The sequence below is a fragment of the Thamnophis elegans genome, chromosome 7 (genome assembly GCF_009769535.1).
Source record: "Thamnophis elegans isolate rThaEle1 chromosome 7, rThaEle1.pri, whole genome shotgun sequence".
In the NCBI taxonomy this organism is placed as follows: Eukaryota; Metazoa; Chordata; class Lepidosauria; order Squamata; family Colubridae; genus Thamnophis; species Thamnophis elegans.
Genome location: NC_045547.1, coordinates 16,986,348 through 17,014,258, shown reverse-complemented (window position 1 = coordinate 17,014,258; position 27,911 = coordinate 16,986,348). Strand labels below are relative to the sequence as shown.

General features: G+C 42.3%; 1 protein-coding gene across 1 annotated transcript in view; it reads right to left on the bottom strand.

The window, feature by feature from the left end:
* The window catches only part of SLC6A13 (solute carrier family 6 member 13), a 74,136-nt gene extending 50,398 nt beyond the window's left edge, over positions 1–23,738 (bottom strand). The window contains exons 1-5 of the mRNA XM_032221377.1: positions 23,531–23,738; positions 9,444–9,578; positions 6,296–6,436; positions 4,845–4,926; positions 3,498–3,630 (exon numbers count right to left, since the gene is read on the bottom strand). Of these exons, the coding sequence (XP_032077268.1) occupies positions 3,498–3,630; positions 4,845–4,926; positions 6,296–6,436; positions 9,444–9,578; positions 23,531–23,738 (699 nt within the window). The remainder of the gene's footprint in view (positions 1–3,497; positions 3,631–4,844; positions 4,927–6,295; positions 6,437–9,443; positions 9,579–23,530) is intronic.
* Between the last annotated feature and the right edge of the window lie 4,173 nt (positions 23,739–27,911).

Sequence of the window (27,911 nt, the reverse complement as noted above, 5' to 3'; positions counted from 1 at the left end):
TTGTCAATGGGCCATTAAGGCCTGGGTCAGTCTCTTCTACATAACAAAGTTCTACCTCCTTCAAGCAGAGCCATGATAGGAATTGGCCAAAGCCCCTTCATTACATCATCACCAGCAAGGCTCAACCAAACGTGGGACTCAGGACTGCCTAGAGAGTTTCCCCTGCATGGCCCCATGGGAGTCTGACAACCAATCAGAATACAAGCTCCAATTCCTAACAAATCTATATCTATCTCTCACTCATGTGCCTTTTTCCACCCAGGATCTCAAACCATGTGGTCCTGCCCACAACCATTAAACCATCTTTTCAAGCAGCCTCCATGTTTCCAGTGTTCTTTCTCCCCACTTGGAACTGAACCCAGATGGGCATTTCTTCCAACACTACTATCTTCTCAGAAAAATATATGCTGAAATACATCAGCTTTGCCTGCATGAATCACATAGACAGAGTAATGCGTTCCCTGGATGGACTCTAAGATCATGCTAAAAACCTTGTTTTCTTAATCATGGCTCGTTCAAATGACCAAAGTGTGCTAGTTCAAGTGCGAGTTCAAGTGCGAGTTGTGCAAACTGTTCCATCATGGAATATTCCAGCCTTGAAATAGCTCTGCCAACCTTTTCAAAAATGGCCCTGATGAACTGTCCTGGATCAGAAAACTTTGGAAACCCTTTCAGAACACTCCGAAGAGTCAAAATGTTCTATGACGAACATTTCGCGCAGCCCTCTTCCTTCATCAATCAGGGTTTGACTTTAACGGTTATGGCTTTAGCTTGGCCAGATTCTATCCATTCGGTGTAAGCAAATAAAGGATTGGACTCAATTTGGCCTTGGACCTGACAGGCATCTAGCGTTTGAGACAGAGATACTTTATGGCATGCTGGCTGGGAAATCCTGAGAATTAATAATCCACATTTCTTAAATGTTGTCTAGGTTGAGAAATACTTTTGGTATTTTTCTATTTTAAGGTAGATCAAGTCGTCTGTGTGTGTTTGTGTGTGTGTGTGTGTGTGTGTGTGTGTGTGTCCAGGGTGTCTATACACATGAGGTACCAAAATTTAAGCTTCGTGGAACAATTGCAATATGTTTTATCAATCAATATTTTCACTGAGAAAACGTTGCTGTACTTACTTAAGAATGTTCAAAGGACATGTATCCAATGAGTAAGAAAGGGTTTAAAAGGAAATGGCAGGCAATTCAAATATTTAATGTTATTTATATAATATGTTGTATATTAGCAATAGCAATAGCAGTTAGACTTATATACCGCTTCATAGGGCTTTCAGCCCTCTCTAAGCGGTTTACAGAGTCAGCATATTGCCCCCACAGTCTGTGTCCTCATTTCACCCACCTCGGAAGGATGGAAGGCTGAGTCAACCTTGAGCCGGTGAGATTAGAACCGCTGAACTGCAGATAACAGTCAGCTGAAGTGGCCTGCAGTACTGCAGCCTAACCACTGTGCCACCTCGGCTCTTTGTCAGGATCCCAAAATAAAAAATGTGGCAGGGCTGAAGGCCCAAATATAAAAGATGGCTTCCAGGTCTGATATATATGGGGCTTCATTTCTGATACTCCTTCCTCCTATATATGGCCATCTTAATGCCCACGGAATATATTTTTTTACATATTTTGGGGCTTAGTATAAACCTAATCACCTGAGTTGCTTAGCAAACTTCCATCATTGTGGACAAATCTGTCCTGGACTATCTTTTCTTTTCTAGTAAAGGAAAACCATACAATCACCTTAGTGGTAGGATATGACCGGTATGTCCAGGTAGGGGTGTAATGGTGCCTGCTGGGAACACCAGGTACCATTCGGGTACGGTGCTCCAGAGGGCCCACCCGCTCACGCTCCTTACCTGTATTTGAGATATTCGGGGCTTCCGCGCACGCACACAGAGCATACTGCGCCTGCGTGATGCTTCGCCGAGCAGCTGGAGTATCACAGAGGCGTCGCGGAGGCATCACAGAGCATCACAGGCGGTAAGTATGCATGTGCGCGCTGCGCACATGCTGCACACATTCATGTGGTGGATGCCCAGCCCCGTTGCACTGTATCAGTTGCAACGGGATCCGGAACCCGCCACTGAATCATCTCCTATGCATTTATTTCATTTGATCTAATAAAGCACATTTTGGCTTCCACTTTATCAGGAGAAGACTGTTTTCTAATTACTTTCTATTCCCAGATGCTCCAAGCAGAATGTTGCTTGGAAATGGCGCAGAAAATGTATGAAAAATACATTTAAAAGCCCAAACAGCCACAGTATTTTGTACAAAGTAAGGGGTGGGGGTGAGGAGGTGAAAACGGTCTCGATATGAAGCAGAGTTACATGCACTGAGTACACACACGAGAAGAGTACTCCACTCCTCTGCTCACAATAGAATCCCTTATGCCACCAGGCTCAAAATTTTGGGCTTGGACAAACTGGAATTACACCACCTATGGTGTGACCTAAGTTTAGTACCCAAAATTATCTGCTACAACGTCCTACCTGTCAATGACTACTTCAGCTTCAACCGCAACAATACATGAGCACACAATCGATACAAACTCAAGGTAAACTGCTCCAAACTTGATTGCAGAAAATACAACTTCAACAACAGAGTGGTCAATGCCTGGAATGCACTACCTGACTCCATTGTTACATCTTCTAACCATCACAGCTTCAACCTTAAACTGTCTACTGTTGACCTCACCCCATTCCTAAGAGGTCAGTAGGGGTGTGCATAAGTGCAACAGCATACCTAACGTTCCTGTCCTACTGTCCCCATTTATTTGTACCCATTTCCTGTATTCTTATTCATGTTTACTCTTATTCATGTTATCTTGTACATGAGTGATGAACTTAAATAAATAAATAATAATAAATAAAATAAACAAACAAATAAGCAAATAACCTCCAAGCACTATGATTTGGCCCTCCTCACTTTTCTTTCTATTTACATCTCACTCTGTCCCTCCCTTCATTTTTTTTTAAATCTCCTTTTAATCATATGTGACAGTGATGGACCATACCTGCGATGTTCCATTTGCAAAAAAAATAAAAATAAAATGTTAAGCACAATAGCATTAGAGTCACTTTTTCCTATTGGTTTTGCAACAATTATATCCCAGAGCACGATCGTCGTGGTTGTTCCCTTCTATTTGGCTCCAAGATGAACTAATCTAAGGAATCGTCATTCAAGTGTAGAAGGAAAAAAAGGCAGAGTTGGGGGGCAGAGTTAAATGCATCATCAGCTTAGAGTAGTTGCATTCCCACAAACTCTCCAACCCCTCCTGAATTCCATTGAGCCTTATACAGCGCCAATTTGGTGCTAAACTCAAGTTGACCAGATTCTTGTAAATAAACAATAAGATCTTATATTATTCAATATAAGATTTATGTGGAATAAATCTTGACTTAAATATTCTACGCTGCAACCTAACCGATGTTCCTGAATCTCTGTGACTGACATTAAGATATCTGGAAATTGGAAAAGAAGTGAAGTGGCTTACCTTGCCTGTAGACTTAACCCCTTTCCAAATGCAGAAATAACAGATGATCCAGGCCAGAAGAAGGCAGAGTGACAGTTCCCAACGCACTGTGCCCAAATGTTCTATGCCATCAGAAATGTTTAACACTCTTCGCCTGTGAATGAAAATATTGAATACGTTTTGCTTCATTTGTAGTCTTGGAAAAAAACAGTTTTCTGCTTTCTCCCTAATCTATTTTATATGGTGCCTTGCAACAGCTTTTTTTTGTCTGGCACTTTCCAAATATTTGAGACATGTATTTAGTAGGTAACTACTTGGGAAAATCACATTAGGGGAGCATCCATCTTGAGATACGTATTTGTTCTGACCCAGCATTAGCCAAAGCAAGAAACAGACTCCTTGTCATGAAAACCCCCTCTTTATTTATCCCTTGTGAATTAATTGCATTCACCCACCGAAGAAAAGTCCAGGCAATAATCCTTCAAGGAGTTAACTGCAGTACAGACCTTATCAGTTCCTTGTGATAATTGCAAGGCCAGTGAACTCCCAGCCAAAAGGCTGCAAATTAAGTTCTGGTAAGCAGTCTCTGTGGCACAAAATACAATGAGCAAAATCTTCAGAAATACAAACTGTTGTCTCCTACGACAACCACTCCCCTTTCCTTCTAATTATTCCCCAGCCATGGAGGGGGCCATTCAGCATCCATGTGTGCTTTGCTTCCCAAGTCAACTCCTTGTTCTCCATTGTTCACCTCTCCTAACTGCTCTGCACATACGTGCATCTGGAACAAGCCCAACTGTTCTTCCTCCTCACTCATATCAGCCTCCAAAAGCAGCTGCCTCTCCGATGACTGGGAAATGTCAGACAGCCCTGGCTCTATCTCTGAGTCCGATGCAGCACATCCATCACTATTGACAGGATCTTTCTCTGTCTTGTTAGGTGCCATCCTCGAAGATAGCCAACCTAATATTTAGCTTCTCTAAAGTGAAATAGAGTCATCTTATCATTTTATCTTTATCTTCAGCTCACAGTCTGGTACATCCTACATCTGAAGGTAGGGTAATAATAATTATTATTACCTGAAATGCTTTTCATTCCTCTAAAAATAAGGTGATGTTCTGAAGGATTTATAGTCTTTATTACATTATTGTATAGGGTTCTTGTTAGAAGATGTTCCAATAAAGCACCTTTGTTTGATTTTGGTAAGAAAATAGTGAAGGGACATTTGGTAATATTTATGCTAGTTGAACATATAAATGATTATCGTATCAATACTAGTGCACTCAATGGAAAAAGCACATGAATTGCTGATGGCCACTATTGGAGAACGAGACACTCCTTGTAAGGAAGGCTAAGATTTTTACTTACTCCCAAAATTCAATGACAGGAGAGGTGCCATTTTCCACTGTCACATTTAGAGAAGCATTCTTCTGGAATTCCACACAGTTCTCTGTAAAGTCAGCCACACACACTTTTAATGCATCCAATAAAATATGCTATGGGGTACAATCATCATCTTTAGGAAAAGGAAGCAATAGAATTTAAGTTGGGGTAGGAACACTTTTTATGTGAAGGGCCTTAGGCCAATGGAAGGTAGGACCAGAACCAAAAGAAGGGGGGAGCTGTTCCTCTCACACTTCCTTTTCCCAAGTGAGGAAAAGAACATTGTTAAAAACAGTTACCGTATTTTTCAGAGTATAAGATGCACTTTTTGGGTGTGTCTTATATACCAAATATAGCCCCGCCCGCACACCAGACCTCACCCTTTGGCTTCTGCCTCCCAACAATTTGCCTCCTTACAGCAAACAGAAAACAGCCTGTTTCAGTTTCAGCTTCAGCACAGCCTGATTAGAACAAGCAGCTGATTGTCGGTTGGATCAGCCTCCTGACCATCAGCTGTTTCAGGCTGCAGGGATTGCCATAGCCTATTGCCACCTCTGCACGCCCCATTTTTGTCCTCATCATCCCATTTTTGGCTTCTACGTGCCCCGTTTTCCACCCCCAGGCAGTGGGTATCAGAATGGGCACAAAATGGGGTCATGGAGGTGACAATAGGCTATGGCAATTTCAGTCATAGCTATATTCCTATCTAAGAATACAGTTCTCTTCATCTATGGAAAGAATAAGTTGCGTTTAATAACACTTTTTAAAGCCAGCACCTGGATTGTTTTTGTCCTTGGGTTTCAGAAACATATGTCCTATTTCTTTCACATCTTTCAGAAAGAGGTGCATTTTATTTTATTTTATTTTATTTACCACAGAAAGTTGCCAGAGAAACCGATCCTGTGGCTGTTTTAATTTGGATTCTTGCATGGAGCAAACAGGAAGATATGATTTCAGCCCCTTCAAACTCTGTTCTATGGACAGATGATAGCTATTCTGTGCAACTTTCTGAGTAGCAACAATACAAAGGTGTATTTTATAAACAGATTTCTTTCACATTTCTCATAAACATTGATATTTTTTTTATAACGGGGATTATACAAAGAGGTGAGGTGGGAGATTAAGGAAATCAATAATGAGTGAGTCTGGAAGCATGAAAGGCAAATGCAACAGAACATGAAATAATGTCAATGGCCATTGATTTAAGGAGAAAAAAATATTCTGTTCAGAGAAAGAATAGCTAATGCCCCGTAGAAGGACATAAACCAGAGGTGGTATTATGCCGGTTTGCCCCAGTTCGGGTGAACTGGTAATGGTAGCGGTGGGAGGCTCCGCCCACCCGCCCAGACATCATCATGGAAGCTCTGTGCATGTGCACTCCCAGTTCCAAACCAGCAGCGAAGGTAAGAGGATTTCATGCCTGACATTAACCTTACCTGTATTCCATTCATGATCACAGCTGCCCCACGGAAGGTCTATGGTGAATGAACTGAAGAGGTAAAACAAGGCCCAAGCCAGGACAATAATATAATAGAAATTAAGGAGTACCACAATCACTTGAGAAGCATACCCGATCCCTACAGAAAGAAAGAAAAAATAAACCAGGAACCAAAATGACATGTTAAAAACAAATTAACAAGACCTTCTTGAATAAAGATCTACAAAGCATATAGCAAGATCCCATCCTAACCTCCAGCGGGCTTAACAGTTGGAAGGAAAAAAGAATGGCCAAAATGAAGATACCAAGATAACCTTTGATTATCCGATGCTTTCACATGTAAACAAAGTTCAGAGAGGAACAAATTTGGAGGCAATATTCATTTAATGGGTTTAGGAAAGGTCAGCTGTTCCATCTTGTGTATTGCTAGACCAGGCCAACATTTATTTATTTAGTGACTGTTCGAAGGTACAATGATACTGAAAAAAGTACCCTATTTTCCGGAGTATAAAAAGCACCAAGGTTTTGAAGAGGCAAATTAAAAAAAAAAAAAGTTTTTGCACTCTGCAAACCTCCCCAAAACGGCCCGTTTTTCACGAAAACGGGCTCATTTTTCACAAAAACGGGCCCATTTTTCATGAAAAAAGGACCATTTTTTTTAAAAAAAATAGCCTTTAGGAGGCTTGTAGAGTGTTCCTGGGGGGGTGGGGGACCAAAAATGAGCAAACAAATGGCCCGTTTTTCATGAAAAAGGACCCACTTTTGTCAAAAAAAGGGCATGGATAGCTTTATGGAGGCTTATAGAGTGCTCCTGGGGGAGCACAGCCCTTTTTTTGCTCATTTCTGCCCTCCCCAGCCCCCAGGAGCTCTCTGAAAGCCTCCTAAAAGCTATGCACGGCCATTTTGGTGAAGGGGGCAGGGTTTCGGGAGGCAAAAAATGCTGTATTCGGTGTATAAGACGCACCCAGATTTTCAGCCCCTTTTTTTGAGGGAAAAAGATGCATTTTATACTCTGAAAAATACGGTAACTTACAATCGGTCCTCACACTTATGACCATCACAGCATCTCCATGGTCACATATCAAATTTCAGGCAGTTGGCAACCAACATGACATTTGCTGCATCCTGGAGTCATGTGATGTCTATTTGTAACCTTCTCAACTGGCTTTGGACAAGCAGAGTCAATGGGGGAAGCCTGATTCACTTAACAATCGTAAGAGTCACTTAGCAACTGCAGTGATTCGCTTAAGAACCATGGCAAAAAATCTGGGGAAATTGGGTATGACTCATTTAACAACCGCCTTATTTAGTAACAGAAATCCTGCTCTCAATTGTGGTCATAAGACGAAAATTAGCTGTATATTGGTTTCTACAGACAGTTCTTGTCGTGTTTCAGAAGTAACTGCAGTCATTTCCCTTTCTTTGTTTGCATTAGGTGACAAAAACAAGACCCAGCAATTTGAACTAAAATTGCTAGAGCTTTTCGTGTAAGCATTTTAAATTATCTCTACCAGATTTCACTCCATTCTGTATATTCAGCTTCCCCCCCCCCCCCAGATTAAGGCGTTTGGGTTATTTTAATCAAACAGCAAGAGTAGCAATTCCTGGGATAATAAACAGCATCCAATTGGTAATCTTTGCGTTCCAATTAGAAGCAGAGTTTGCAACAATGCTACTACACCTTTGGGATACAAATGACATTCTGGAATTTGGGGGAGGGTAGTAATCCTTCCCCCCCAATACTGAAGTTACATATTTTGAAGTTACCAAAAAAAAAGAGTATTTGTTCGTAAGAGCCTGTTGATTTGTTTACTTAATCCCCCAGGTGGATTTTTCTCCTGAGAATATATGGGATATTCCCACAGAGTCTATCCCAATTATTATTTTTAAGACACTCTCAAAAGTTCTAACTTGCTTTATGCGAGGGTTTCCCAATCCTCAGTCCGTGGACTGGCATCAGTCTGTGGCATGCCAGTAATTGGCCCCCTCCACAGTATCCAGGCAACATGAAAAACCACATCCCCTCTGGTCCACGGAGAAACTTTTCTCCACAGAATCGGTCCCTGGTGCCCAAAAGATTAAGGGTCACTGCTTTATACCACTTCATTGGAGAGCAACCATTTAACTCATGAGGAGGGCTCAGTCAAGGAATTAGTCTGGCCTTGCTAGTTAACCACCAGGGCAAATTCTGACCCCTCCCATCCCAAAATGTTTTTGAGCCTTATTTAGTCTTTCCCAAGTAAGTCAGTCTGGGAAGATTCCTGTGAAATAGTCATAAAGCAATGAAGTAGTTACAGTAGTTTGATCTCTACACATATGGGCCTGGTTGTTTGTGCCTGATACACCCTGTTATCAATATCCTCCGGAAGAGTGGATAGAAAAACAAACCCCTATCCAATCAAGCCAATATACTGTTCTAATATTAGACACACATAGAAACCTCTCAGAATATGCTCACAGAGTTCACATATTGTACTTAACCCTGATTTACTTAATAAGTTCAGTTTATCTAAGATCACACTATATGATAGACCTGAATTACAGGTCTATTATATAGTGAATTATAAACTATAATGGGTTTGCAGCACAGCTTAGACAAACAAACATTCAAGTAGCCATGATTATGACAAGAAGATGTCATAATGCAGACTTTCTCAAGGCATACAAAAGGGTTGAATTTTACATTACAACATGGCCAACCACTTGTCTCCCTTATCACTTTGGGCCAAGGTACCAAGTAACAGGTGCTGGTGCGTTTAATAGGGTGAGCCTGAGGGAGGGGTCAAATGTGTCATCTGTCATGAGTCCAGTGGTGGGTTCCCATTTTTTTTTACTACCGGTTGGCTTGTGCGTGCAAGAATGCACAGAAGCATCCGGGCAGGTGGACGGAGCGTCTTGCTACCACCGCCACCGCCACCGCCACTACCGGGCCGATCTGGGAGCAACCCACCTCTGCACGAGTCCCTTTGCACCCACAAGAGATAGTAGTCCAGCCCACCTTGAATTCCTTTGACTGTTATCTACCACCAATTTGCTTTGGCCATTAGTAGTTCAGATTCTTGTAGAAAACTTAAGCTTGCAATAGATCTTTTGAACTTCCTGGATCTTCTGATTCTTCTGGCACTTGACAATAAGATTTGACATACCTTCAAAAAGAGGGCATAGCCTCCGCCAGGAAGTGACCCCTCCCTGACTGGTATATTGTCCCAGGGCTGTCTCCAGGAAAAACACTGGAATTCCACAGGTGAAAAGGAAGATGAGGTAGGGAATGAAGAAGGCACCTACAGATTCAGAAAAAGAAATACATGGCCAGACATTAAAGAGGTGTTCCACAACAATCTTTCTCAACCTTTAACAACTTTAAGATGTGTGGACTTCAACTCCCAGAATTCCTCAACCAGCATGGCTTCTTAAAACATCTTAAAGTTGCTAAGGCTGAGGCACACTTTTCTGTAAGTTGCAATGCTGCCGCAATGTAATAAGCCTTCCTGAAATCCCACTGAGTATGGCTTCCTTCCATCTAATTAAATATTGGATAGTAACCTTTGGGGGGGGAGAAGTGTTATGATAGCAATAGGTTCTACATAATAGTGGGAGAAGTTTCATGAGAGATGATGACTTGTGCAGCAATACAAAGCAATTGTGCTGAATTACACTGCTTGCTTCTGCTAATAGTAATACCTGACACCCTGAGAGCCCTCTGGTGTGTTCAAAATGCTTTGCAAATATAGTCATGCTTAGAGCAGCCCCCAGAGGCTAACTCTAAGGTAGAGTTTGAAATATTCGACTCTATTTTATTCCTGCTACAAAGGGAAACTCTATTTGAAACTCTCGTGAATCAATCTCCAAAGCACTGACTGCAGCATTTCACAAAAAGATGACTAATCCATAAGCAAAAATAGAACACCTCTTTACGAACAATATGAAAGCTATAGTCTTAATGCAGCATTTTATATCTTGGCTAAAAAGGTAAAGGTTCCCCTTGCATCTATGTGCTAGAAATTCCCAACTCTAGGGGGCGGTGCTCATCTGCATTTCAAAGAGCCAGCGCTGTCCAAAGACAAATCTCTGTGGTCATGTGGCTGGCATGAATAAATGTCGAAGGCGCACGGAACGCTGTTACCTTCCCACCAAAGGTGCTTCTATCTTTTCTACTTGCATTTTTATGTGCTTTCAAACTGCTAGGTTGGCAAAAGCTGGGGCAAGAGCCAGTGAAGATGCTTCAATAGCTGACATGACTATATGCTGAGGCACAAAGAATGATGTTACCTTCCCATCGAAATGGTACCTATTTATCTACTCACATTTGCATGCTTTCAAACTGCTAGGTGGGCAGGAGCTGGGGCAAGAACAGGAGCTCATCCAGTTACGCCCAAGTACTTGGGTCTCAAACAGCCAGCCTTCCAGTCAAGAAGCCTAGCATATCAACCGCTAGACAGTTGGGCCACCCCCCTGCTCTTGCTTCACAACTTTTGTGTAAAATCACTCTGGAAGGGAAATATGGTATTTTTCAGAGTATAAGATGCACCTTTTTCCCATAAAAAAGAAGGTAAAATCTGAGTGCCTTCAGAAACCCCGCCCCCTTTACAAAAATGGCCATGCATAGCTGTTTTTGTGCTCATTTGTGCCCCCCTAGGGGCACTCTATAAGCCCCCTAAAGGCTATGCATGCCGTTTTTGCAAAAAACAGGCTGGTTTTGGGCTCATTTTTCCCTTCCCAGTCCCCAGGAGCACTCTATAAGCCTCCTAAAGGCTATGCATGCTTTTTTTTTTTTTTTTTACAAAAAAAGGGCCAGTTTTCACAAAAAATGGGCCGTTTTTCAGGGTCTACAGAGTGCAAAAACTTTTTTAAAAAAAAATTGCCTCTTCAAAATCTTGGTGCGTCTTATACTTCGGTGCATCTTACACTCCGAAAAATACGGTAAATGAAACTAAAAATAACATGATCATAAAATCTTGGAACTTCATGCCATTTGATTGTCACTCACCCTGTCAGCCTTTCACAGGGCCTAAAACTTGGTTTCTAGGTGTCAGGATAAAGATTTGTGGCAGTAGTTAATAATGTACCAATGACAAGTATAATATTAATAAACAATAAATAGGAAAATAAAATAAAAGTATAGTTATCTAATGAGCTGTTGTACATTTCAAATTTGTCTTTGAAAGGTTTTCTGCATCACATGTCAGAACCCCAGATTTTTGTGTATTATACAACTTGGCGTGAATGATGGTGGGGATGGGAGGGGAATATGTGCTGATCTCCCTCAGTCTCCAAATATCGGATATCTTTCTTCAAGCAAGTTGTCAAGCCTGAATTTGATTGGGTTGTGGCATTGTTTGTCCTCTGGGTTATGCTAACATGAATTCAGTTTGTGCCGATACTAAAATATTTGAATCTGACTCAATGAAGATTTGGTTCGCTCAAATCACTGATTACTTGGATCAACTGGATAAATCAAATCATGAAAATGCACCCATTATTGAATCAAATGTGCTCAAATGAATTCAGTTTGATAAATCTAATCAGCAAAAGGGGACCCACTTATTGAATCAAACGTGCTCGAGTGAATTTGGTCCAAATCAGACCCATGCAGATATTTTCTGTACACAGACATTATGTGAGCATGAATCAAATCCAACTGAATTGTTTGGGTTTGGTAATCTGGTATAATTTGGTTTTATATTGTTTATTTGCTTATGCTTATTAAAGCCTTGGTGCAAGATGGCTCAGTGGTTAAAGACTTTGAGCTTGTCAGCTGGAGAGCTGACATCCCGGGTTTGAAACCCAAGCTCTTCATAGCTGGGTGAGCTATTACTTGCCACAGCTCCTGCCCATCTAGCACTTCAAAAGCATGCAAATGCAAGTAGATTAATAGGTACTACTTTGGTGGGAAGTTAATAGCTCTCTGTGCACTTTTGGCATATAACCATGCTGGCCACATGACCTCAGAAATTGTCTTCTGAAAATGCTAGTCCCTTTGGCAAGAAACTGAGATGAGCACTTTGTCCTAGTGTCAGACAAGGCTGACAGGGAAATCTTTACCTTTAGCAATAGCAATAGCACTTAGACTTATATACCGCTTCACAGTGCTTTTACAGCCCTCTCCAAGCGGTTTTACAGAGTCCGCCTATTGCCCCCAACAATCTGGGTTCTCATTTTACCCACCTCGGAAGGATGAAAGGCTGAGTCAGTCTTGAGCCTAGTGAGATTTGAACTGCCAAATTGCAGGCAGCTGGCAGGTAGCAGAAGTAGCCTGCAGTACCGCATTCTAACCACTGCGCCACCACCGCTCTTACTTATTTACTTATTAAAGATCTAGCCTGCTTTTCTTTGAGAAGCTCAAGGCTTACCCCCACATCCTTATCTGCATCAAAATGCTATTTGAACTTCAAATTGGACTTGATTCACTCACCTCTAATACAGTGTGTACCAGTGGTGGGATTCAAAAAATTTTTACTACCGGTTCTGAGGGCTTGGCTTTGTGGGTGTGGCATGGCTTGGTGAGCATGACTTGGTGGGTGTGGCAGGGCAAGGATACTGGAGTGGGGAAGGTTACTGCAAAATCTCCATTCCCTCCCGATGAGCTGGGACTCGGAAGGCAGAGAATAGATGGGGATGGAGGCAGTCAGAGGTGGTATTTACCGGTTCTCCGAACTACTCAAAATCTCTGCTACCGGTTTTCCAGAACTGGTTAGAACCTGCTGAATACCACCTCTGTTTATACCCTTTTGCGTTCAGTAATCTGCTGTAATAAAAAAAGAAAGCTATATTTCTCTCCCTTTCTTCCACTGCAGATGGTGCAACTGGATTTTCTGATTCTGAATCTGGGCCTGAAGTCTGTGAGAAACTGTTAGGAGATTGGTGCACACTTATTAGTAAGAAAAACTGTTCAGTAGACTCTAACCTAAGAGAGAAGGGGGAGGGAGAGAGGGGGGGAGGGGGAGAGGGAGAGGGAGGGAGAGAGGGGGGAGGGGAGGGAGAGAGGGAGGGGGGAAGGAGGGAGGGAGGGGGAGGGAGGGAGGGAGGGAGGGAGGGAGAGAGAGAGAGAGAGAGAGAGAGAGAGAGAGAGAGAGAGAGAGAGAGAGAGAGAGAGACTTCCTTTATGGAAGCTGTGAGGAAAGCAAACCCAAAGCTAGGAACATTCCAAGCTCATAAAAACAAAACTAAAAAAAGAACCCACTTTTTAAATTCCACCTGAAAGCATGAGAGAAAGAGCAAACAAAAAAACAAAAACAGGGGGCCGTGTGAAACTAGCTAATCCTCTTCATGCTGTTAGGATGGGAAAGCGGTTTAGGTAGGTCTGTGAAGCAAATCCAAGCAAATTCGGGCCAGAGATCAAAATCTCCTCTGTGAAAACTCCATCTGTACAGTCCTCTTGTTCCCTCCAAGCTTCCAGAAAGTCAGATTAAAGGCAGACTTGTAAAAAAAGAAAACAGGGAAAATAATTCCCTAGTCATTCCCGGAATTCTAAACCACCATCTCTCTCTCTCTCTCTCTGTGTCTCTGCCTCTCTTTCTCTGTCTCTGTCTCTGTCTCTCTGTCTCTGTCTCTGTCTCCCTCTCTCTCTCTCTTTGTTTCTCCCTCTCTCTCTCTCTCTGTCTCTCTCTGTCTCTGTCTCTCTCATGATTCCTGTACTACAGCAGATTGCTACCCTTACTAACACTACACACACCAGTGGTGGCTTCCAGATCCCAGTGCAACCGGTACGGTGCAACGGGGCCTGGCGTCCACCACATGAACGTGCGTGCAATACAATACAATACAAATACAATAGCAGAGTTGGAAGGGACCTTGGAGGTCTTCTAGTCCAACCCCCTGACTAGGCAGGAAACCCTATACCGTTTCAGACAAATGGCTATCCAACCTCTTCTTAAAGACTTCCAGTCTTGGGGCTTTCACAACTTCTGGAGGCAAGCTGTTCCACTGATTAATTGTTCTAACTGTCAGGAAATTCCTCCTTAGTTCTAAGTTGCTTCTCTCCTTCATTAGTTTCCACCCATTGCTTCTTGTTCCACCCTCAGGTGCTTTGGGGAATAGTTTGACTCCCTCTTCTTTGTGGCAGCCCCTGAGATATTGGAACTCTGCTATCATGTCTCCCCTAGTTCTTCTTTTCATCAAACTAGACATACCCAGTTCCTACAACCGCACATGCGTTCTTACTTCCTGCGACACTCCTCGATGCCTCCATGATGCTCCAGCTGCTTGGCGGAGCATCACGTAGGCACCGTACACTCCGTGCACATGTGCGGAAGCGCCGAAGAGCTCAGATACAAGGAGGGCGGGCAGGCCCTCCGGAGAATCGTACCGGAACAGTATCTGGTGCTCCTAGCAGGCACCGGTGTGCCCGTACTGGGGCTTACTGCCTGCAATCCCCCACTGATACACACACATCACTCACACACACACACACACACACACACACACACACACACACACATCCATCCATCCGAGAAGGAGTTTAAACATGCATTTGTTTCAAAACTGTAACAGATTTCTTAACAGTAGAAAAGAAAATAGTTCATTATTCTTCTTACTGAAAATCCCACTCAAAACAGCTGCTGCAGCAATTACATCATCAGAACTGGTGGAGATGAACATCTCTGCTTTTCAGCTGCAAATAATTTCACCTTTCAGGATTGAAAACATTTCCTTGGCTTCATTCTTTTATGCCACAAATAGAACCACAGACAGGCCCTTTCTTTAAAAAAGAAAAGTGTTGATTATTGATCCCAGGGTGTTGGGAAAAAGAAGACACGCTCATGTCAGATGTACCCAGAATAAGCACTTTATTAGGAGAGAAAATGCTGTTTCCCAAGTTGCAAACTCCCAAAATACATAGTTGTTCAAAAATTAATAGTATTCTTCCAGCATCTTTTGCTAGACAATAGCAATAGCAGTTAGACTTATATACCACTTCATAGGGCTTTCAGCCCTCTCTAAGCGGTTTACAGAGTCAGCATATCGCCCCCACAGTCTGGGTCCTCATTTCACCCACCTCGGAAGGATGGAAGGCTGAGTCAACCCTGAGCCGGTGAGATTTGAACAGCCGAACTGCAGAACTGCAATCAGCTGAAGTAGCCTGCAGTGCTGCATTTAACCACTGCGCCACCTCGGCTCTCTAGACAGGTGGATGAACTACCATCTGCACTGGTTAGCTGGGATCGGTGTTGCCTTTTTGGTGCCAATTGACACCATTGGAATGCTCCTTTCCAAATCTGGTACCTTTTAGATGTATGGACTGTGAAAGTTGACACATCTAGAAGTCCCAACACATCTAGAAGTCAGAAGATAAGAAGGGACAATTGAATTGGGTAAACAATATTGGGCCAATTGCAATTTGTTATAGGCCTCATTCCATTCAAATCAGTGGTGGGATTCAGCTGGTTCGCACCAGTTCAGGTGAACCGGTTGTTCAATTACCCACCCTCCGCTATCAAAGTCGATCCTGGGTGCTGCACTGCACTGCACTGCACTGCAATGGAAAAATGGGCAAAGGAGTGGCCAATTCGAGGGAAAGAGAAGGTCACTTTCCCTTCCACTTCCCTTGTGCCAGCTAGTCTGTTGCCCATTTCTTCATTGCAGCACAGCACCGTGACCCGACAAATGCGCGCATGACAAATGCGTGCCAACAAAACCGTGGCGAGAAAACCGCGACATCAAAATCGCGCCCACAACAGCGCACCCACAACAGCACGCCGACAAAAGCGCGATTAGGGTTAAGGTAAGGGTTAAGGTTAGGGTTAGATTCAGGGTTAGGGTTAGGGTTAGGGTTAGGGTTAGGGTTAGGTTATTATGTTGTTTTCGCGTTGTTTGCTGATGGCACGCTTTTGTCGGCGCACTGTTGTGGGCGCGATGGAAGTAATTTAACAACTGGTTTGCCCCAAGTTGGCCATCGCGGAAGGCTCATCCTGCATGTGCAGTGGAGCTGGAGAATGGGGATGGACCATGTGTCCCATGACAGCCAACCTGACCCTGGGTGAACTGGTTGCTAAATTATGTCAGGCTTGCAGCCATCTTTTCTTTTGCATCTTTGGTCTGCCTCACTTTCTATTATTCTACTATGCATTTTCTATTGTGGGAAAATGGAAGAGGGATTGTAGGAGTGAGATGCATTGTAGCCATAACAAAATTCCTTTCTAGAAAGCCAAGGTCATCCTTTGTCCCTGCACCTCTGCACCTGACCGGAACTGGATGGGTGAAACTGCCAGCATGGCAGTGGAAGATTGGACCATGTGATGGACTTGTGGGTGTGGGGGCAGGATCTTGAACTTTCAACTGGGTGGGGGAAACCAGGAAGGTTTCAGATTTGGGTTTTCCCAGATGTGCCAACATGGCTCTCTTAATAAATTGGAACTTTGAGCAATACTTTGCCTTGGACTCTGATTTACTTTTGGATGCTATTTGACAAATTATTTGAATCCCACCACTTATCCCGTAGAGATCCGGACCCTCACCACTCTCCCGGCCTTCCATAAAGCCATCAAGACCTGGCTGTTCCGGCAGGCCTGGGGCTGTTGATTGATATCCAGTCCCACTTAGATGGTATGGATGATGTGGAATTTTAATTGTATTTTCTATTCTTAAATTTTAAATGTTCTTTGTCTTGCTGTGAGCCACCCAGAGTCCCAATGGGAGTGGGCGGCATACAAATTTTATTAAACTCGAAACTTATTCAAATAGTAGGTAGGCTGAAGCATGTGTGAATGCAGCCAATCAACAGATGTTTCCTTCTCTTCCCATTATTAATTTTTTTATGTTTTATTTATTTGTATCCTGCCCTTATTATTTTTTACAAACAATTCAAGGCAGCGAAGGCAGATATTCACACCTTCCTTCTCCTATTTGCCCCACAACAACCGACCTTTGAAATGGATTGGGGTGAGAGTCACTGGCCCAAAGTCACCCAGCTGGCTTTCATGGCTAAGGCACAACTAGAAATCATAGTCTCCCAGTTTCTATCCTGGTGTCTTAACCACAAGACCCAATTTGCTCTATTATAACTTATTGATATTGATATAAACCATAACATTCATCAAGGATTGATTGTAGTGCCTGTTTTTTATTTTTCATTAATTTGTATTTCTTTTCTAAACTAGCAGATGTAAAGGCCTTATTAATTTTCAACTCAGTTCTTATATATTCTAGAATTTTCCAAGGTTGCATAATTTTTGACTTGGCTGTTAAGATTAAATAATGAATACTTTATTTTTAAGCTTATTATTTGGTCTTGTAAATAAATACAGTAAGCCTAGCTCTAGGGATTGTATACCCCCTTTTTGACAACCTCTTCAACTTGGATGTTAGATATAAATGATCTATAAAAGCATGTTATTTATATAAGAAGGCAGAAATATTTTTCTATGGCTTGATTGATTTGATTGTTAAGGTTGTCCGTTGGCTAAAGTTTCCCATAGGCAATCACTTTTTCCATGCCAGCTCCCCAGTGGTGGGTTTCAAATTTTTTAGAACCTCTTCTGTAGGTGTGGCCTGCTTTGTGGGAGTGGCTTGCCGGTCATGTGACCAGGTGGGAGTGGCTTGCCAGCCATGTGACTGGGTGGGCATGGCCAACTTGTAAAATGTGGTGAAACTCACTTAACAATGCTCTTGCTTAGCAACCAAAATGTTGGCTCAGAAACTCTGGCATTTGAAGCACGCAAGTCTTAAAGCTGTCAAGTTACAAGACCCTTGCACCCCTAACCCTTTAGAAAAAAACCCCAGGGGTGTTCAAACTTGACAGCTTTAAGACTTGTGAACTTCAACTCCCAGAATTCCTCCTCTTGCTCTTCATCTTGATGATGTGCGGACGGGTGAGGGGAGGGAGCTGGAACTTGTTCTAAACGACATTGTAGATTTGTGGAACCTCTTCTATAGAAGAGGTTAGAACTAGCAGGAACCCATCCCTGCAGCTCCCCATAACCATACATTGAAGACATCTGCTTAATGTCCAGAATTTAAAGGACAGACAGATAATCAGATATTTAAAATGTTTAGTTCATGGTTAGAAATAGGGAAGGAAGCTATATGTAATGTAGATAAGAAAACTCCAGTCAAATCCGTTTGTAAGAAAATATGCTTACAAACACTTTCTTTGACAGCATCATTAAAGGGGTGGGAGGCCGATCTGGATTAATTTTGCACAACCAAAGGAGCTTCGGAACAAGGCAAGTTATATAATGTATTATTTGTGTGTCAATATTTTACTGAAATATACTAGCTTTTTTTTTTAATGAGCCATGCTGGAACAATGGTTAGAATGCAGTATTGAAGGCTGACTCTGCTTGCTGCAAGGAGCTTGATCCTGACTAGCTCAAGGTTGACTCAGCCTCCCATTCTTCTGAGATCGGTAAAATGAGAACCCAGATTGTTGGGGGACAATAGACTGACTCTGTAAACCGCTTAGAGCAGTGTTTCTCAACCTTGGCAACTTGAAGATGTCTGGACTTCAACTCCTAGAATTCCCCAGCCAGCATTCGCTGGCTGGGGAATTCTGGGAGTTGAAGTCCAGACATCTTCAAGTTGCCAAGGTTGAGAAACACTGGCTTAGAGAATGCTGTAAAGCAGGGGTGTCAAACTTGATTTCATTGAGAGCCGCATCAGGGTTGTGTTTGACCTCCGGGGGGGGGGGCAGGATAGAGGAGTCAGAGTGACCATGGTCAGTTCAACTTCACTCCTATTGGAGGTTCCTGTGGTGGCCCAAATGTTCTGCCATCAAAAACGGACTCCTGAGATCTGTTTTCAGCTGCCACAGCCTCCTGCACCCCCCTGAGTTTTGGAGGCCTCCTGAGCTCCATTTTCATTGGCAGAGGATTACAGGAGACCATAGCAGCCAAAAACGGAGCTTGGGAGCCCATTTTTGCTAGCAGCAGCACCACAGGCCAGTTCTTCGCTGTTTACAGGGTGTCCCCTGGGCCATATCTAAGTACCCTGGGGCTCCAGGCCTTGAGTTTGATACCCCTGCTGTAAAGCACTGCGTAGCAGTATATAAGTCTAAGTGCTATTGCTAAAAAAAAAATCTAGTATACTATGCTAATTTACTAACATCAGATTACTAGAATTAACAGATAGTATTTGGAATTGATGTCATTAAATTTAATAGGTTTTAAGTTAGCCATCACTGATTCTAATTGTACTACTTATGAGTCACTTAACTTGAATGATTCTATAACATAATAATATTAAAGTACAACATTAAAATCAGGGATGTCCATAAATTTGGTCGAAACATCCAGACGATCGTCACAAGCAAACAATCAAAGGCCCACTAGTTTTTATGTATATTGTGGCAAGCTTCAATCACACTGTTGAGGCTCCCATTTTGATCACATTCTGCAGCCCCTTCCCTGATTAAAATAAATAAATAAATAAATACCCTTGATTAGAAAAAAAAACAGTAAAGCTGGATAGTGATAAGTTATCTAACAATTCTAAAAGTTCAAATGCAAGTTTCTTTGTATTTGGAGTGCATTTCTATCAAAAGAACCACCGCATTCTTTATTAACTTTTTTTAAAAAAATGAACACTATCCCTTGATCCTAATTAAGAAACTATTCCTTTGAAACAAAATGGCAGCCAGCCTAATCTGCATCAACTATGATGGGAAGGGAGGGGATCTTACTCGTTTTTCATTGAAAACCCCCTCCAAATCTGTGTTTTGCTCCAAAGCTGCTAATACTTAAGAAGTGGGGAGGGGGGAGCAGCAGGCATGAATTTCCAGCAGAACAAAAAAAATGGTATTAAGCTGCCTGTGAACCATTTTCAGGTTGTGTATGTGAGATTGGATAGAATGGCTGCTTTTGAAATAATAGTCTGCAGACAGTTTTAGAATAGGTGTAAAAACATGCTTGTATTCAGAAGGAGACTTGAAGGAAAAACAAGTGTTGGAATACATGTTAGAATGTATTTTGTATTGCAGTAACTACAGAATTATTCAGCCAGTAGGTGGCAGTATTCAGGTTGCATCTATGGTTTTAATCTATGGTTCTGTTTGTTCTGAGAATTTCCTATTTCAGTTATATAGTTGAGCAGTAAAGCACATGGTGACTGTATTCTTTGTTTGCTGTGTGGTGCTTTATATAAACAGCAAGAACAACATATGTGCACAAATACCTGACCAATTTAGACAGGATCTAAAGCAGAGGTGGGTTGTTCCAGGCTCGGCCTGGATCAGGTGAACCCATAGTAGCCAGGCAGTGGGAGGCTCCGCTCACCCGCCTGGATGCTTCTGTGCATGCGCAAAAGCGTCATGCACACAAGAGCACAAGAGTGAACCAGTAATAAAAAATTTGGAAACCCACCACTGATCTAAAGAAATGCCTTCCTAAATTGAAGAGCTTCTCCTTGGGGTTTACCTGAAAGACCTTACAAAATAGAAAACCACCAAGCTCTGATAGCATCAAGGATCCATCCTGCAATTCAATCCTGAGCTACAAATGTTCTCATTTATCTGCATTAAAGCTACATTGTTAGATTTCCTGAGATGCCCAACACAACATCTCTGTGGGCATTATGGGAAATTTGAATGGTATCTGAATGCTGTCCATCCTCTGTGATGGGTCTCTATTCTATTGGGTGTTGTTGGGAGCTCTATAACTATATAACTCTAATTTGTGGTAACTAAATCAAGAAATAAAAATGAAACAAATGTACAGGAGTAGCTCAAAGATAATTCGTTATAGTACCCATGGAGGAAGTTAATTTTTTTTACCGCAATGTAATTTTCTTAATCTGAAAGAAAATGTTTTCTTCCTGTGCTCTCGTGTTGAAGCAGAGGTCTTTATAGTTGTGTTAAGTGTCTGTGGAGGTTCTCAATTATCCAGGTCATGGCTATCCCAATGGTGGTTTTTCCAAAAGGCAATTGGATTTTCTTGTCTTTTTTTTTCCTTTCAAAATGTTCCACTTCTCACCTAAGAAGCTCCTTCAGTTCTCAGTTCTGATGAAGCTTCCTGCATGAGAAGTGAAACATTTTCAAAGGAAAAAAAAACAAGTAAGTCCAGTTGCGTTTTAGAAAAGCACCTTTGGGACAGAGGCGGGATTCAGCCAGTTCTGACAGGTTTTGGAGAACCGGTAGCGGAAATTTTGAGTAGTTCGGAGAACCGACAAATAGGCTGGCCCCGCCCCTGCTGCCTCCCTGCCTCCCAGCTCATCTTCTTCGTAGCCTTGAACAGGAGAACGGAGCTGGAAAGCAGATTAGTGGGGTGGGGAGGGAATGGGGATTTTGCAGTATCCTTCCCTTGCCACGCCCATAAACGCCCACAAAGCAATGCCCACAGAACCAGTAGTAAAAAAAATTGAATCCACTGCTTTGGGACAGTTGTGTTAAGGTTTTTTTGTTTATGTATATGAAGTTGGAAGACTTCCCAAGTTTTGTGTGCATCAATTCTTAAATAGAGCCCTGTGGTGTAAGTGTTGACAATGGGAAAATTCTGATTCAATTCACTAGTCCACATTGTCTCAGTTACTGTTACTTAATCAAACCTACTTTATAGAGATCATGTTATGAGGATACATGAAAGAAGACAACAGGTATACTCTGAAAAGAAAGATGGTGGGTTATATTTATGCTGATGGATGATGCTTAGATGGAATGATTGCAATTATGGCTTTATGACTATATAATTGTTTTTGTAGTATTGCTTACTATGAATATGATATTTTCCTATGTCTTTTATTACTATAAACTGCCGATCATTTTGGGATTCTCAATAGAATTGCAATCAATCCATGTGGTACAATCAAGTCATATTTTTCGTTAGCAAATTATATTTGGGGATTAATTTTAAAGGAACAGAGAGCCTTTCCTCACATTGATATCTTCAGACAGGTGGGTTTTAATTCCCCAGCAAGCTTTGCCATAGAACTGCACAGATAGAGCAGCCCTAGATTTGGAAAGGAGTAGTAGATTGCGGTGGTTAAGACACCAAGTGGTACCAGAGATCAGGTTTTACTCCACAGATGCTCCCAGGGTAAATGTTGACTAGTTAGAATGTACTTCAGTTATTGTTCCAGCAATTAAAGAAAGGAATCTTATGCCCAACAGAAAAATGAATAATAAATAGGGCAGTGGATTTGGATAGGAAACTATGAGTAGGCTTATAGAAGTCCCTCTTTTTCACCCAAACGTACCTTATGAGCAGGAATGGTTTTAACATTAATTGTTGGTGTGTTTGATATTGCTAGCATTAAATCATTTCTCTGCATTTAGATGGGATTGTAGAGTATAAATCCAAATTTAAGAGCTGAAGACTTCAGTTTCAAGCAGACATCATGGCTATAACATCTTATCTAATATTAGGATTTGCTTCCGTCTCACCCTTTCCTTGCTTTTTGTAAGTATTCGCTCAGTGAAGTGTTCAAGAGAATTCAAAATCCTTCATACTCTTATGCATCATTCTGATTGGTCCTAATCAGGGGTGGGATTCTACCACTTCAGACTGGTTCGGGTGAACCTGTAGCTCCGACGATCAGCTGGGAGTGAACCGGTTCGCTCCGACGATGAAGTGGGCCCACCGGCCTGCCCCTGCCAGTGGTGGGTTTCAAAAAATTTTAGAACCTCTTCTGTAGGTGTGGCCTGCTTTGTGGGAGTGGCTTGCTAGCCATGTGACCAGGTGGGAGTGGCTTGCCAGCCATGTGATTGGGTGGGCATGGCCAACTTATAAAATGTGGTGAAACTCACTTAACAACTCTCTTGCTTAGCAACCAAAATGTTGGCACAGAAACTCTGGCATTTGAAGCATGCAAGTCTTAAAGTTGTCAAGTTACAAGATCCTTGCACCCCTAACCCTTTACAAAAAAACCCCATGGGTGTTCAAACTTGACAGCTTTAAGACTTGTGGACTTCAACTCTCAGAATTCCTCCTCTCGCTCTTCATCTTGATGTTGTGTGGATGGGTGGGGGAGGGAGCTGGAACCGGTTCTAAACGGCACTGTAGATTTGTGGAACCACTTCTATAGAAGAAGTTAGAACCGACAGGAACCCACCCCTGCCCCCTGCCCTTTACTTACCTATATCTTCTCAGCTGAGTCACGCGGCAGAGCGGATTGCCGCACTTCAGCTGTTTTCCTCCCCAGCAGTGAAGCGCGCAATCACCGAACCGGTTGTTAAACTGGTAGGATCCCAAAACTGGTCCTAATAAAAGTTTTGCTGAACTGCGTCTTCTATGTTTGAATCACTAAGAGGCATACAGTCAAGAAATTTATCACACGCCAATGTGAATAAAACAAAAGTTGAACTTACCACCACCATTTTTGTAACACAGATAAGGGAACCGCCAAACATTCCCCAAACCAATGATTTCTCCTGCCACAGACAGCACGTATTCCAGTTTGTTGTTCCAGTGGTCTCGATCTAGTGTCTGATTCCCTGCTTCTTTTTTCTTTGTTTCTTTAGTGAGTTGTGCATGTATTTCTCCATTGATCACTGCCCCGGGGACTCTGTAATCCATTCCACCTTCAAAAGACCAGCGCTGTTTTTCGCCCTCCCACTGTTTATGCTTACAACAATCAAATTCAAGCTGGAAAAAAAAAGTGAGAAACAAACTGAGGGATTTGTTCAAGAGTTCACAGCCCAGCTGACTTGCTGACAACAGCTGGAAATGTTGACGTTCCTTGTGCACAAGATGTACCCACAGACTTCACCGAGGTAGGAGGTGTTTACTTTGGATTCAGGGAACACGGACAGCTTCATTTTTAAGAGACTTCTTTCAAAATGTTCTGGTTCCTCACAGCGCATCTTTTCATCCGACGTGTCCTGATATTTTGTCCACCACTGGTGTTTTATTTACCCTCTTAATTTATTTCACGTGAACCAACAATCCAGTGAAAACACTGCAAACACTGTTTACTTTAGGTCAGCCATCCCAAAATTGATAAGTTCAAATGCATTTTTGGATCATAATGTGTCACTCAATGTTGGACCATCCTTACTTTCTCAGATCCATTTTGTCGTCCTCAATTGCCCTCACTTGGCGTTACCCTAATGTTCGTTATAATACGATTCAAGGTTAAACCTTTTCGGCCGATTAACCCTTATTCACCTGTGTTTTTATTAAAGCCCAGCTGCTTTAAAAGGAGTTAAATAAGGAGAGGTATTTTCAGTGGTGGCACCCTAGCCATGAGTCAAATGCCTTCTTCAATGGTTTCTCTGCACTCATTTTTGTTTTTTCCCCCAGGAAATTCCTACATTTCCTGATCTTGGTGGGAAACCCTTCCAGTTTTGGTTTTCAAAAGCTTTTCAATAATGTTTTAATAGTATTTTTGATACTTTTTGCTTTCTGTATACCAATAGTATATATTTTTTTTTGTTTCAGTATGTTGGAAAGTATTCTGGGGACTTAAAATGAATGAAAGTTAACATTGCTGTTTCAACATGTATGAGCCTGTGAAAGGAACTGACCATCACGAGAACTACCTAGGACAGTGATGATTAACCTTTCTGGCACTGAGTCCAAAACTGGAGCACTTGTGCACACACATGCACCGGAGCACTGGAACCTGGAAGAGAACAGCTGGCCAGTGCGTATGTGCACAGTGCCAGCTGCTCTTCTTGGTTTCATCATACGTATTACGCATGCCAGACAGCTGGTGTGTCACACATGCGTACCTACAACTCGGAAGAGGAGCTGGCGACCATGTGTGTGCCCACAGAGAGGGCTCTGCATGCCACCTCTAACACACATGCCATAAGTTCACCATCTCCAACCTAGGAGTTCTTATGTGTTCATTTACAAAGCAGAGTCCATTTTGACCCTGCTTAAGATGTTTTATTTTAAAATTAAAATAATTCCATCTATAGACAATATGCCATCCCAATCCTCCATCCAATTAAAATGATACACATGCCAAGTTTGCTTTCTTTTGAGTATAGATAACTAAGGAGGACGAATATATGTACCTAATTTTCCTGGAAAGCTGAATCCCTGATTACAGAAGAGTGCATCATTTTCATTTCATTTATGGTCCCAGACCAATAAAGATGCATGAAGTTTCTTTGACTCAGATATGCACATTCAGCAAATGGATTTTATGACCAGGATGCTGCATCTTCCAATTGCACTTTTAATATATTTTTTAAAAAAATTAAAATTTTAAATTAATTTTGTTAATTTTAATTTTTTAGAGATTAGGTACAGCTTGATTAGAATCAGTTTATCAAAAAGATTTGGGGGACATCCCATTGTTTACATAGTATTTTGCACTATCACCTTATTTTTAAAAGGCCATTTATAATAGTCCTAAACTAGGGGTGTCAAACTCGATTTCATTAAGGGCCGGTGTCATCAGGGTTGTGTTTGACCTTGGGGGGAAGGGGGCGTGGCCAGGGGCATGGCCAGCTTAACATCACTTGTGTTGGGGGTGCCTGTGGTGGCCCAAACGCTCTGCCAGTGAAAATGGACTCCCGAGCTCCATTTTCAGCTGTGATAGCCTTCTGCAGCTCTCTGCCAGCATAAATGGAGCTTGGGAGGGCTGCCCGTGGCCCTTGTGAGCTCCATTTTTGGCTGTGACATTGTCCTGCAACACTCTACCAGTGAAAACAGAGCTCGGGAGGGCAGCCTGTGGCCCCCAGGAGCTCCATTTTCACCTGCAACAGCCTCCTGCAACCCTCTGCCAGTGAAAGCAGAGCTTGGGCAGGTCGCACGCAGCCCCCATGAGCTCAGTTTTCACTGGCAGAGGCATTGTGGGCCAGTCCTTAGCTGTTTCCAGGGCGGCCCGTGGGCCAGATCTGGCTCCCGGGCCTTGAGATTGTCCTAAACCATAGTCAAGATTTTTATTTCACAGTACTATTATTTCTGGTTGAATATTCAACTGGCACATACATTAAAAGCAGTCATATGTTAGTTGAAAAACTCTGGATAACCACTGCATGGCACCAAAGAATTAGTTCTTTAGAAATCTTTGCTACAGATTTATGTTGGGGATTTGTGTTTGTTTTGGAGCCCAAAGAGGAAAGAAGCAGGGATTGTTCAAAACCCTCAAAGGAGGTTTTTGAAATCATATTGCTTCAATATGTCGGATCCGTTAGCGTCTATATAGTAAATTCTAGCAAATAGGCTTGTTTTACATATATTGATGCACTGATATTGTCTCTTCTTGCAGACAGTGAGAGAAATTGTGCATTTTTGTAGAAGCCAGGAAGGCAGTGATATGTGAATGTTATAGGTCCTGAGAGCCCAATGAAAATCATCAAGTACCTAATAAGATCTGAGGGAGGGGGGGGGGAGTTCAGACTGATTGGTTTTAATAAATATAACTAATAAGTGATGGGAGCTGCAAATTAGTCTAAAGTACTGGGACTGTGTACCAGGTTTTATAAACTATACAAATCAGGCAGAAGTCCATTGTAGGTGCTACTCAGCTACTCAAACTGATGTACACAAATACAGATTATATTCATTTTGCATGACATTCTTGTGCTGTCAAAAGCTGAAGACCCAGAAAGGATAGGATTGGATAAAGGTATAGGTAAAGGTTCCCCTCACACATATGTGCTCATCTCCATTTCAGACGAAGAGCCAGCGCTGTACAAAGACGTCTCCCTGGTCATGTGGCCGGCATGACTAAATGCCGAAGGCGCACCTAATGCTGTTACTTTCCCACCAAAATGGTCCCTATTTTTCTACTTGCATTTTTACATGCTTTTCAAACTGCTAGGTTGGCAGAAGCTGGGACAAGTAACGGGAGCTCACTTCATTACGCAACGCTAGGGATTCAAACCACCAAACTGACAACCTTTCTGATAGACAAGTTCACCTTCTTAGCCACTGAGCCACTGCATTCTGTGAGGATTGGATTATTTACTGTCAAACAGGATTGAGCTGCATGTACCTACTTTTCCCATACCTAACCTTCACGTGCATGCCAGAATTGAGCAGAATATACATGCCTATTTGCTGCCTTTCCAGTGGTGGCTTCAGAAGGTTTTGTGTGGTTCATTAAGGCTAAGTAGAAGCTTCCAAGATGATTATGTGCCGCGTTTGGAGGAAGAGGGTAATAGTAAAAATCAGCAAGTTGACCAATGGTCAATTTGCCTTTTTTACTAAGACAATGTGATTTCTTGATTTTGATACAGCATGGTGCATGGACCTAGCAACTTAAGTTCACTAGAAACCTCAGTGTCAAGCTTCCATTCTGCTATTTCTGAAATGTAATGTAACACCAATGTACTTATTTTTTTTTTCATCTCTTTTGAAATTTTCTCATCAATTTACTAAAAAAAAAAAATAGTTCTGAGGTTCTCAGAACCTGTTTTGGCTCATAGATGCATTGTTCTTTTATGAAAAGCAGCATCTTATAAACTCACCAAGAGAGAGGAAGGTAAAAGCGACGGGAATCTCTTCTACAATGCTCCCAACTTGGTGACCTTCTATAAGATAAAGGTTCCCCTCACACACATATGCAAGTCATTCCCGACTCTAGGGGGCGGTGCTCATCTCCGTTTCAAAGCCAAAGAGCCAGAGCTGTCCGAAGACGTCTCTGTGGTCATGTGGCCGGCATGACTAAACACCGAAGGCACACGGAACGCTGTTACCTTCCCACCAAAGATGGTTCCTATTTTTCTACTTGCATTCTTACATGCTTTTGATCTGCTGGGTTGGCAGAAGCTGGGACAAATAACAGGA